At 37.2% G+C, this 13,611-nt stretch overlaps 1 protein-coding gene across 2 annotated transcripts in view; it reads left to right on the top strand.

Annotated features, from left to right (window-relative positions):
• The window catches only part of LOC126187924 (mitotic checkpoint protein BUB3), a 71,530-nt gene that overhangs the window by 20,455 nt on the left and 37,464 nt on the right, over window positions 1-13,611 (top strand). For both annotated transcript variants that reach the window (XM_049929286.1, XM_049929285.1), the window contains exons 3-4: window positions 4,668-4,737; window positions 10,396-10,547. In XM_049929286.1, the coding sequence (XP_049785243.1) occupies window positions 4,668-4,737; window positions 10,396-10,547 (222 nt within the window). The remainder of the gene's footprint in view (window positions 1-4,667; window positions 4,738-10,395; window positions 10,548-13,611) is intronic.

Raw genomic sequence — 13,611 nt, 5'->3', positions numbered from 1 at the left:
CACCGCCACCAAAAAAATTTCGGGTAACCGCCAGTGCTGAAAAAATGATGGTGTCCATGTTCTGGGACAGTGAGGGCGTAATCTTTACCCATTGCGTTCCAAAGGGCACTACGGTAACAGGTGCATCCTACGGAAATGTTTTGAAGAACAAATTCCTTCCTGCACTGCAACAAAAACGTCCGGGAAGGGCTGCGCGTGTGCTGTTTCACCAAGACAACACACCCGCACATCGAGCTAACGTTACGCAACAGTTTCTTCATGATAACAATTTTGAAGTGATTCCTCATGCTCCCTATTCACCTGACCTGGCTCCTAGTGACTTTTGGCTTTTTCCAACAATGAAAGACACTCTCCGTGGCCACTCATTCACCAGCCGTGCTGCTATTGCCTCAGCGATTTTCCAGTGGTCAAAACAGACTTCTAAAGAAGCCTTTGCCGCTGCCATGGAATCATGGCGTCAGCGTTGTGAAAAATGTGTACGTCTGCAGGGCGATTACATCGAGAAGTAACGCCAGTTTCATCGATTTCGGGTGAGTAGTTAATTAGAAAAAAAATCGGAGGCCTTAGAACTTGAATGCACCTCGTACTGTATTTCTTTCCCCCATTCCTGTCAATTGTTCCCTTGTGCTCTCCCTGAAACTCTGTACAACCTCTGGTTTAGTCAGTTTATCCAGGACCCATTTCCTTAATTTCCCACCTTTTTGCAGTTTTTTCAGTTTTAATCTACAGTTCATAACCAATAGATTGTGGTCAGAGTCCATATCTGCCCCTGGAAATGTCTTACAATTTAAAACCTGGTTCCTAAATCTCTGTCTTATAATTATATAATCTATCTGATACCTTCTAGTATCTCCAGGATTCTTCCATGTATACAACCTTCTTTTATGATTCTTGAACCAAGTGTTAGCTATGATTAAGTTATGCTCTGTGCAAAATTCTACCAGACGGCTTCCTCTTTCATTTCTTATCCCCAATCCATATTCACCTACTATGTTTCCTTCTCTCCCTTTTGCTACTCTCGAATTCCAGTCACCCATAACTATTAAATTTTCGTCTCCCTTCACTACCTGAATAATTTCTTTTATATCATCGTACATTTCATCAAGTTCTTCATCATCTGCAGAGCTAGTTGGCATATAAACTTGTACTACTGTCGTATGCATGGGCTTCGTGTCTGTCTTGGCCACAGTAATGCGTTCACTATGCTGTTTATAGTAGCTTACCTGCACTCCTATTTTTTTTATTCATTATTAAACCTACTCCTGCATTACCCCTATTTGATTTTGTATTTATAATCCTGTATTCACCTGACTAAAAGTCTTGTTCCTCCTGCCACCGAACTTCACTAATTCCTACTATATCTAACTTTAACCTATCCATTTCCCCTTTTTAAACTTTCTAACCTACCTGCTCGATTAAGGGATCTGACATTCCACGCTCCGATCCGTAGAACGCCAGTTTTCTTTCTCCTGATAACGACGTCCTCTTGAGTAGTCCCCGCCCGGAGATCGGAATGGGGGACTATTTTACCTCCGGAATATTTTACCCAAGAGGACACCATCATCATTCAACCATACAGTAAAGCTGCATGCCCTCGGGAAAAATTACTGCTGTAGTTTCCCCTTGCTTTCAGCCGTTTGCAGTACCAGCACAGCAAGGCCGTTTTGGTTAGTGTTACAAGGCCAGATCAGTCAATCATCCAGACTGTTGCCCCTGCAACTACTGAAAAGGCTGTTGCCCCTCTTCAGGAACCACACGTTTGTCTGGCCTCTCAACAGATACCCCTCCATTGTGGTTGCACCTACAGTACAGCCATCTGTATCGCTGAGGCACACAAGCCTCCCCACCAACGGCAAGGTCCATGGTTCATGACTAATACTTATGATAATAATGAGAAGAATAGAAATTGAAGTTTTTATAATGTTTCTATCTGAAGTAGCAGACATAAACATATGCAATTAATGATGGATGAGAACAGTGATTGTGCATAGGCAGCGCCTTTGTTGACTGTAGCAATAAAGAGTAGTTAGAAAATTATACTCGTCTTGAATTATTGATCTCATAGTTAATGGTTCAGCTCGTCCTGTTAGTTAATCAGGATATATTCTCTGGCCGGCCGGAGTGGCCGTGCGATTCTAGGCGCTACAGTCTGGAACCGAGCGACCGCTACGGTCCCAGGTTTTGAATCCTGTCTCGGGCATGATGTCCTTAGGTTAGTTAGGTTTAATTACTTCTAAGTTTTAGGCGACTGATGACCTCAGAAGTTAAGTCGCATAGTGCTTAGAGCCATTTGAACCATTTGATATGTTCTCTGAAGGGGTTGAGGTTTTGACATGTTTTACAAACAAAATATTGTCTCCAATAGCGATGATTCTGTGTAATGCATTTCTGTAACAATTATTTTGATAATCAGTTTCAGTCCACTTCATAATGTAACTGTACAAACTTTTAAATTAAGCACTTTTCTGAATTTCGTCATAATCAAAATCTAAACAGTCTTGAATAAACATTTTCCATATATCGTCGAATCTTTATAAATGCATATTACATAGTTACATTGGAGACAAGTCCCTGACTTCACTCCGCACGTCCATGCTCTTAAGAACCCTTCTCACAAATTTCCTCTCTTCAACACTTTCCAGAAAAAGCAAAGTTAACAAGGCTGTAATATTTTGATAGTACAGAGTTTCATGGATGTCAATGAAATTGGACTGTACTTTATGTAGAAAATATTATTTGAAATACAGACAAGTTTCGTAAAGAGTGAATGACTGTGTGTCGTAATATATATAATGGATTTTTTGAATAATTTGTGCATTACCAAAAATAAGTTTAGTTGCTGATAACTGGCAAAACTAACAAATCTCATTTCATAGGATAATTAATGTTTTCAGAGACAATATAAAGAAATTGATTTTAAAAATGTAATAGAAAAAATACAATAAATGAAATTTTGATTGACAATCACTAAATATCACAACAGTTCCAAAAACTTCCTTTTAGAACATAAGATATGCTAATTTAAAAAAAAAAGTAGTAGTATGGAAAGGTCCATTTGACATGGTTGTATTATTATAGAAGATGGAACAAATGTCACAGATGTTATTTAAGGTTGAACAACCACATATACCTATTCATGGGTAAAACAGATGCCAGCCTCCAAATTTCTTGGAAGATTTACATGGAACCATTTCACAAGGGAAAAAGATTGTTCTCAAAAACTTTCATTTAGCCAATTCTTGCATATTCTTCAATTATCTGTTACTTATACTATCAATGTATACTAGTGTCTCATTATTGTTGTAGTAATATATGGGCCTGCACATTGAGCATTAAGTCAACTTCACTAGTCTGGAAAGTGATGTGAGATACAGTAATGAGGTAACAAGGACTTTCTGTACTACATCAGACAATATGTTATTTTGGGAACATATCCGTTTTACACAATTTCAGATGAGGTAATGATGTGCCTTTATCTGTTTGAGAGGTTCACGCAAGTGCATGAGGATTTTTCACAAACGATCAAAATGATATGGGAATTTCTCCCGGATATAATGGAGAGTCCGTGCCATACAATTTGGAAGCTTGTGTATTCTGTTTCCAGTCACATGGTGGATGTCATCTGAAGAGACAATGCTACATAAGTGTTCTAAGTTTTTCATAATCTCTTTTTCTTTGTATCTACTCGTTGGATGGTGGAGAGTTGGTGAATCCCTGCTTAGTGGTAAATATTTTGCTGATTTGTATGCAGTGTTCTTTGGCAAGTCTTAAAGAAAGTGTCTGGAATGATTAAATTAAGCTGTGTACAAAACTGTTTCTCACGGCTTTGTCTTTCTGTGTTCACTGGGCTGTTCATAGTAGCTTCCCAGCATTCTTATTTCTGTATTCATTATTAGACCTATTCCTGCTTTATCCACATTTGATTTTGTACTTTTAAACATTTACTCAAAGGTCCTTTGCTTCCTGTCACAATGCCTCACTAATTCCCACTGTCTCTAACTTTGACCTATCCATTTCTCTTTTTGAATTCTCTAGCCTACTACTTACTCCATTAAGTGAGTTAATATTCCGTGCTCCAACCTGTAGAATGCCATTTTTGTTTTCCCTGATGAAGGCATAATATTGAGAAGCCCTTGCCCGGAGATCCGAATGGAGGAATATTTTACCTCTGAAATATTCTACCCAAGAAGATACCATTGTATTGAACCATACAATAGAGGTGCCTGCCCTCAGCCAAATTAATGACTTTTTTCAGTTGTTTGCAGTCATAACATAGCAAGGCCATGTTGGCTTATGTTACAAAGCCAAATCAGTCAATCATCAAGATCGTTGCCCCTGAAAATACTGAAGAGACTGCTATCCCTCATTTTTCCACATTGTGAGATCTGTCAATGTATACTATGTCATTTTTATCATGCCAGCTCTTTCCTTGAACCAAGTATTGCAACATTCTTGAGCCAAGTATTGCAACATCATTAATTTAATCAATACTGTGGAGAATTTACTTTTCAGGAGGAAATACCTCCAGTTTTGCAAGTCAGACAACAAAATTTGTGAGATGCATATCCAATACAATTATGCTGTAACATTTCTGTAGTAAAGGACATGCTGTTAATTACATCTAATACCTGAAACTGATTGAAATACATGTTTTTATTGAATTACAGGATGCAGTTCATTCATATAGTGGTGGTTTGGATAACACTTTAAAGATGTATGACTTCAACAGTAATACAGGTAAATATCATAATGCTGCTTTCAAATTCATAGTTGTAATATTTGCTTTTTGTGTGTATATGATGCCCATTATACTCTATTAGTTTTAGTTAATACCGCACAGTGAACTGATTTCTTATTGTTTCCACAGAAGAAAACTCTTAAACATTACTGTATGGTGACTTGTGTAGTAAATTTTTAGGTATACCTGTTTTGTTTGTAAAGTTGATCAACTCAGCAGTGTACCTTGTGTCAGGCATATGAACATTTATTTTGTCCTTATTGATGAGAGATTCCTGTTAGTGTCATTTTCTCATGAAAGTTTATATTCTTTTCTTTGTGTCTTAGCGTTCTGGCACGTACACACCTGTTGCTCCTGAATTTGTTGCTTGATGACATTGTACTATACTATATGCTGGGTACAGCTTGGGTGCAGTGTTATGCTGTGTATTACCTACAAAGAATTTTGCTTTATAATTGTATTTATGCATGCTTGTGTCTGTATATGTGCGGATGGATATCTGTGTGTGTGTGTGTGTGTGTGTGTGTGTGTGTGTGTGTGTGTGGTATACCTGTCCTTTTTTTCCCCCTAAGGTAAATCTTTCCGCTCCCGGGATTGGAATGACTCCTTATCCTCTCCCTTAAAACCCACATCCTTTTGTCTTCCCCTCTCCTTCCCTCTTTCCTGATGAAGCAACCTTGGGTTGCGAAAGCTTGAATTTTGTGTGTGTGTTTGTGTTTGTTCATGTGTCTATCAACATGCCAATGCTTTCGTTTGGTAAGTTGCATCATCTTTGTTTTTAGATACATTTTTCCCACGTGGAATGTTTCCCTCTATTATATGTATTTTGTTAGTCATCTAGACACTCCAGCAAGCATACAATCATCACAATAGTTCTCAATTTTTTGTTTATACCATATGTTTATCGATGTGCTGTGTTAAGCATGGCATTCGTCTTACCGTTTGGCACCACTTGTTTGTCTAAGCTGTTTTTGCACCCCAAAACAAAACAAAAAATTGGTTGTTTGTTTCTCATATCAGAAAGTCCCAAACTTTGCTACAGCTGTGCCAAAGATGTATTGGTTTTCCATGTCTGCCACTGATATACCCAGCTCCTGTAGGTATTTGATTCAAGTGATTAAATGATCCTTCAGTGTCTGTCTGCAGTTGTCATTCTGCCACACGTTTCTCTCTCTTCTTGTTCCCTGCTGTTTCATTGCAGGCTATACCAAACAACATTTTATATTTTTGATGTCTTTCTCTAGTGATAGAGCTCTCTTTGAATTCATTTACTTTTACTGTCTTGGTGTCAAATTGGGACAAAGCTGTTGTGTTGCTCTTTCTGTTAAGAGCTGTGAGTCTGAACTTTACTATTGAAAATAGGGGCTGTAGTTTATATTTATCGCCATTTTGACTTTGACATTATCTCTGGACTGTTCTTAAAGGCAAATCAGTATGCTCTACCTGGAATCTTCCTCCTGTTGTTTTGGTTAATCATCAAGCTGTTTGCTTCCTGGACAGGTGTATGTAATTCAACAAGCTGTTTTTCATTTCTGTTGGTCTTGCTATGTACCAGTTAGCACCCTATTGTATATTTTGGTTCCTGTCCAACTTGTACATTAAAGTTACCAAGTAAGATCTTAACATTTCAAGATGTTCGCCATTCTGGTGTACATCATATTCCAGTATTGCTCTGTTGTTCAAAGTCCTTCTGATTATTTTGTTTGTTGGTGCATGGACCTTAGTAAAAGTATCTGTTTTGTTTGAAGTGCATATTGTTGGTAAACAGTCTCTCACTTATGGGGTCAAAGTCCAGATTTTGGTACTGACAACGTGAAGTGTGCTGAGAACTGCGGTTTTAATCATCGTTCTCCTTTTTACTTTGCTCTTAAAGAAACAATATTCACCTGATTAAAAGATTTCTTCCCATGTGAAGCAAATTTCTTGAAATCTATTACTAGAGATTTACTGTGGTGGAGAGCTTTAGTCAGTTTTTTTCATCTTGCCAGCATGTGTTAATGAGTTTGTGTTTAAAGTTGCCAAGAAAGTCTGTGGCATTGGTTTAAATTTGTGAGACTCTTCAGGATTTCCAAGGTGCTGCAATTCATCTTCAGCATGATGTCTTGTCCTTCTCCCTAATCTAAACAGGATGCTTCCATTGTATTTCTGCAATGGTGGATTCCTCCAAAGATTATCAAACAGGGTACTAATTTGATTTTGCTGGGTCATCATCATGCTTGCATAGCTTGAGTTTGCTTTGAAGTAATTACTCACTTGTAATACAACCAGAACTGTCAGTCCTACAGGGCCTATACTTTGGCGTCCAGTTTGGAGCTTCATGACACCAAACATCCCCCCCCCCCCCCCCCCCCCCCTCCTTTACCTGGGCTTACGGCCTGCAGCAACTCTGCTGAGTTACGCAGTCGATACAGCAATACTTCTTATTATTTATGAATGAAAATGTAAATTGATGAAAGGCTTTAGTCATGTAAACTAAAGCAACTCAAATATTTTCAGTGTTGTACTGTACAACAACAATACAGATTTATTCAAAATGGTATGTTTTATCATCCTCTTTGATGTAACTGAGCTTGGTCAGCCATTATTTGTGGACAGACGTGATGTGGCTTGGGAGTAATTTGTCTCAAACTGTGTAAGCATGGTGTTCTCAACAGAGGAAAGATAATTCAAACTATTAACACTTGCTGTATCTGCAACTGAGCTGGAGAATGATTTCTCACTCACAAAACCGTGAAATTTCAGGTGTAACCTGTGTCTTACTTAAGGAGGAAACAACCTTGTGCTAAGAAAATCAGAGTGAATTGTTTACTGGAATTGGACTTGAAATCAGTGCCTTGCCTTTTGAGGGTAATGTTATTACTGATTGAGCCAATCATAAATTAACATCATAGCATTCTGTTGTTACATCTAGTACTTTCCAAACTTCACATAAGCTCTTCTGCATAAATTGCTGGGCTAGCTCATAGAAGAAAGGCTGTGAAGGTGGTTTTTGATTTGCATTTGGATTGATCAGTCAGTAAGAGCATTGTTTGTGAAAAGGAAGAACTGGGTTAAAGACCTGGTATAATACACAGTCTTAATCTGTCAAGAAGTTTCCCTGCACTTCACAGTGCTGCAGTGTGAAAGATTCATTCTGTAACTTTATGCTGCAATTCGTAGATCAATGAACTATGCACTACTTGTAATATTCACCATGAGATTTATACATTCATTTGTCAACGTCAGTATTGTCTGCCATGTATATTTACCGGAAATTTGCATGCATAGGTTTGTAGCTAGCATCTTCTATTATGTTGGATAACAAAGTGTCATTTATGTGAAAATCAGTTAAGTTTCCATCCTTCCCCTCGGTTCAGCTTGTGCATTAGTTGTAGATTTAAGAATAAATATTTGTAGAGCTATTTGTTATCCATTCAGAGTTGGTTGAGTCACATCCCTGTAATCTTATACTGTTATTTGCATGAATGTTTTTTATTTCCTTGAACACCATGTTTCATGCTTCAAATAACAGAACAACTGACAATTCTTTTTCCTGCCTGGGACAGAGAGAGAGAGAGAGAGAGAGAGAGAGAGAGAGAGAGAGAGAGAGTTGCTTGGAGTTGTGGTGTTCCTCTTTCATTGAAGGGGAGAAAAATCTAGGATATGAATGTTACAAAGAAAATCTTACATACAAAAGTGAAAAAAGCCTATCTGCCTTCAAAGCCTCCAGGGTTTGCAGTGTTGTTTACTGTTGCATCATAAAAGCTAATAGAGATAAGGAACTCTTGTACCCAAACATTGTCAGCGGAAGCTAGAACTAGCACTAGTACTTGCTAGTACTCCTGCCAGCAAAAACTTGAGGTAAATTCAGTCATGCATATTTTGCCATCTTCAAATGATCAAAGCAGCAGTAAGCTGAAGACCAGTATGAATTACACACAGGTATATGTGGGAAATCAAGAAAAAGTTTCTCAAGCAGATAATCTTCCAGTTTCAAACCAAATACAAAGAACTGAAAAAGTCACAGGGCCAAAAGATCCAAGCTCATTCCATCAGATAATGCTGCCGTGCTTCTGACTGCAGTGTCTGATGATGCTCCATCAATTGTGTCTATGGAAGAAAAAGTCCTATTTATCCGTCTCTGTATAGGAGATTGCCCCATCACAAGTAGCTTCTTGTTCTGGTGCTGAGACCGGTGCTGGCGTAGACATTTTGGCAAGTCTTACTTTAATGTGGTGCATTCTATATTCTCACAAGAGCACATCTGTAATGTGGTAAAACTTTTACAATTTTCAATTTTGTGCTTTGTGTCAACCTAAGTTTTTATGCTAGAGGTTTTAGTGTGTTTCAGAGTCTTCCTCATCCTGTCTTAGTTCAGAGACAGGCCAATCACTTTTTGCTGCTGTCTTGTTTTGTGTTTATCATTGTTGCATTTCTCTCCTGAATGAAGAGAAAGACAAAGGGCTCTTTTTTAAGTTGGTTTCTTTTAACCAGACTCACCTGAAAACAGTAATATACCAGCACTAAAGACATAGTTATCCTGTGCCCTCCTAAACATATCAGTATCATCTTCCCCGTCTCACTTGCTAGCAGATAATGTTATTATTTGTGAGGTAGAAAGTGAAAAGGGACCTTGTGTTGAAAATGTTGGATTTTGAGTTGTAATTTTTATGTTCAGTGTTAGATTATGAACAATGAGAAAGAAAAGTCAGTCACTAAATTTGAGTGAGTTATGATAGGTGGAGTATTTGTGATGGAAAAAGTGTTTTGAGATAATGCATTTTAAAGTTTCACTTTATTGCCACTGTTTAATTGGACATATTTAATAAACAAATCCTGCTTGTATATTAGCCTTGAAATGTCATTTGCCAAATGGTACAGAATTTTTTAAAATGATCATTACATATTGTGTGGTTAACTCATTCACACCTTCAGCGCATTGCAGTGTACATAAATTTAAAACCGAGCAAATTGGCCCCAGTCAGAGAAGAATTAATGAACCCCATGCTGTCTCCTCTTGGAAATGTATTTGTATTTTCATTCTGCGTTATGACCAATGGCAAATTAGCAATATATGTTAGTATTTATAACTATAATATAAAAAGATACCACATGTCTTGCTTGGCATTACTTTAAGTACAAAATGTTCTTTTTTACGTAAAACTATTCTGAGCTCTCTAAAATGTGTCTAAAACTTAGTAGATACTATTTTGTATGAAGCATCCAGAGGTCTGTTTCGCAACGACTGAGATAAAATGCTTTTAATGATTTTATTGACTCATGTTAGTTTCAAACTACTTTCAAATTGATAAAGACATGTACAGAATGAAGCAAATTACTATAAGGAAAAAAAATGAAAATAAAGATTTTAGACCTTTGAATGCTTCTACTAAAAATTTTAATTTTCCGACAAGAGGTCCCTTTTCATTTTCTGTGTAGCATAAATACTCTATCTATATTCCTAAAGTTCTTTTGCTTCAATCAATAAATTTTATACTTTAAAGGCTCATTTTAATGTTCTTGTTTTTCTATATATTAATAGCATCAGGCTATGATTTAGTAACAGGCTTCTCAATATATATAAAACTTCCTTTTGAAAACTTAATGATGCACGTTTTAATTCATTAATGAAAAAAAGTGTTTGAGACAGTTTGCTATGTTACATGATTGTTGTTTAGAAACCATTGTGGGAACCCATGACAATGCAATAAGAGCTGTAGAATATTCACCAGAAGTGAATGCAATACTCACAGGAAGCTGGGATGCTTCTGCTAAATTATGGGATCCAAGAAGTGCACGCTGTGTAGGTACCTACACGCAACCAGACAAGGTAAGCACTTCTGCTCATAAAGTGAATGAAATTTCTCTCTACACATGACATAAGTTGTGTTTCCATCTAGGCTTGAAGTACGGCTCCAATTGCAGGAAGCTCTCAGAGTAGTATAGTTGGATGTCATGGTTTAATTTAGCATTGCCACCAAAGTTTAGTCATGTATGTTCACTGGTACAGTGCATGCAGATCATAATTTTTTTTACTGAGTTGAGTGTCTTCTAAAAAAGGTGTATGCTTCTAGAACTCTGTTCTTAAGTGTTTTTTATTATTATTTTTTATGCACTATTGTTTGAAATAAAAGGAGAGAATGGAAAAAGCTGTAGTGCTTAGTCTGATAAATGACTGTAACTCGGTTGTCAGAATAATAGTTAGGGATTACTATTTAATTATATCTCAAAAAATATTAGCGCACACTTTGATATAATTAATGGATCAGGTGAAGTACTTCATATTTGTATTATTTAAGACTGATCATTGTAAACACAAGTAATTCCAGCCATGTGGATATCAGCACAGTGTTAAATAATTATTGAAGTGAGGAACAGGAGCTTGTAATATTCTGTAGTTTTCAAAAATGAGAGAAATACTACAATTAGAAGTCTATATTTTTGTTATTTCAGTCTCATTTCATGTGGTTGAGAGGTTAAGCTGTACATCGTAATTTTCTGCACTCAAAACCTGGCTAAATAAATGTGAACCTTTAATAACAGAACATGAGTGTGTTGTATGGCAATTAATGACTGATCTGTCCGACCAATATAAAATTAAGTACATACATTCAACACTGCAAATGTCTTCAACATTTTGCAAGTATCAGTTTGGTATGGGAAATATTTATATCCTTTGATATCAGTCACCTGACTCCATTGCTAAGGTCACTAATGCACACCTGTGTGGTGATGCTCGACTCTAATGTGAGCCGGATTGAATCATGGTGGTGGAAAATTTTGACTGCCAGTATTTGGCCAGGAAGGGGAGGAAAGTTAGTTGTGTAAAGTTCCTGATTACCAGTCTTCACACCATTGTCCTGGATTGTATTCCAAACCTCTCCACAGTATCTCATGAAGTGATGGCATGTGACACTATTGATTGTGTTCCGTCTGACAGATGAGATCTTTAATCTTGGTGGCCTCCTTGGGTGCTATTTGAGTAGGCTGTGTGCATCCTGTATTGCAAAGATCCATGGCTGCCGCTGTTTTCTGCTTGAGGTGGATGACTTAAAAGAAGTGGAAGGAGGAATCCATGACAATCAACAACATGGGGACTAAGATAGTGAATTATTTAAGTGTGTGAGCAAGCCCTTGTGCTAATATACCTGTGCTGCCAAAGCTCAAGGAATCTGGCATTGGTAAACCAAAACTGCAACCTTGTCATCTCCAATGCTATAAAACCCTCAGTTAGAGCTAACGACATTTATTGAACACAAGTTATATAGGAACAAATTAAAATTGTCTGTTAGCCCACAGACAGCAACAGTTCTGGATAGTGAACCACAATAGGAATTAACATGGAATAGTTTCTGGTGAAGGTGGATAAAGTCCAGGCACTATGTAGTCAAACAACTTATATTTAGTAATGAAAGTTCCATTAAACCTATTAGTGGTGGGAACCATAATTACGTAATTTGGCTTATTATGCACACAGTAAACAGTTGCAGTGGTCAGTTTCTGCAGGTAGAGGAGAATTGGATAATAGCATTTGATGGGAGAGTATAGCGTTACAGATAATTGGTTTGGTTATGGGTTACAATATGTCCACTCCACTGACGATTTATTACCTGGTTTATATACATGCTAACTTTTATCTTACAATTACTTTGCAGTTGCAGTTCTTCAAATTATTTTGTGTAGTGGACCTGCTATGCAGTGCCACAAGACCCTGCCATGAGACTTCAGCTTTTGCAGTGGGGCAGGTGCTGAAAGAGAGCTCTAATATGTTATTGCCACTAAATGACGTAGTCATTTTTGTGACAACTCCCATTTTATAAATGCCTTTACAATTGTGGGTGAACAGATCTCTCTTAATGTGTAACTTCAACTAGATCACAACGTGAATTACTGTACTGATTTGACATTTCAGAAGAGACTGACAGAATGACAGTTATTATTTATGATCTTCAGTTGTTTGGGCATTGACGTTATTGCTCCATGGCTTCCAGTGCACCACCAAGTTGTAATGCCAAATCGTAAGCAGGCCTCCAAGACAGGTGGAGATGTATTTGCCATCACACATTGTTGTTATGCTGAGCTGCCATCTTTTACATTCATGCGCATATTTGTATTTCAAACCACACTGTCCTTTTATTCTTTAAATAACTATAGGTTTCCCTTTCATTTCAATGATAATAATAATAATCACCACTTAAAGTACCTTAAACCAAAGTCTCTTTTTATTTTATTTTTTTAAAAAGTCAATTATGCAATGCAGCTAGCTCGGTAAAAGATAGTTACACTGAACACACTGTTCAAAATATAGGGATTTCTAATCATACTTTTACTCATTACCTTCTATAAACTAGTAAGTACCTTTCTCATTTCACATTTTATTACTCTTATTTGTCTGGGATTTCTATGAGCAATCATAGCATTTCACAGAGAATATGAAAAATACTTGTAGTCGAACTGTTTGATCAGGCTATATCGTGGTTACTCAATTGTGACTCGCTTTTCTTTTCCTTTCCTTTTCAGTTATTGATTGCAACAGCTTAAGTTTCTCAAATATATGGAGATTAAAAGAAAAGTTTAGGTCCATCCGTACCATAAGACGTTACATGCTGACATTTTGATCCACAATCCTCTCAACAAATTTCAGATTTGTGATTAGTCAAACATTTGCCGAAAAGTGAATGCAAAGAATCATCAATACCTGATGTATTTACCTTCAGCTATTTTGGAGAACACTTCAGTAGTATGACTTACTGTCACTGTACAGCTTCTAACCTCTGTAAAAGCTGCACTTATGCCTTCTTCTATGGGCAGGTACTGTGTAAATACCTTTTAGACTTTTCATTGGAAGTGTCCCTTTTTTAATTCCTTGTTAAAAATTGGCCAGGTGCGAGTAG

The sequence above is a fragment of the Schistocerca cancellata genome, chromosome 5 (assembly GCF_023864275.1).
Source record: "Schistocerca cancellata isolate TAMUIC-IGC-003103 chromosome 5, iqSchCanc2.1, whole genome shotgun sequence".
Classification (NCBI taxonomy): Eukaryota; Metazoa; Arthropoda; class Insecta; order Orthoptera; family Acrididae; genus Schistocerca; species Schistocerca cancellata.
The sequence above is the reverse complement of the archived record's forward strand: the minus strand, read 5'-3'. Positions and strand labels throughout refer to the sequence as shown.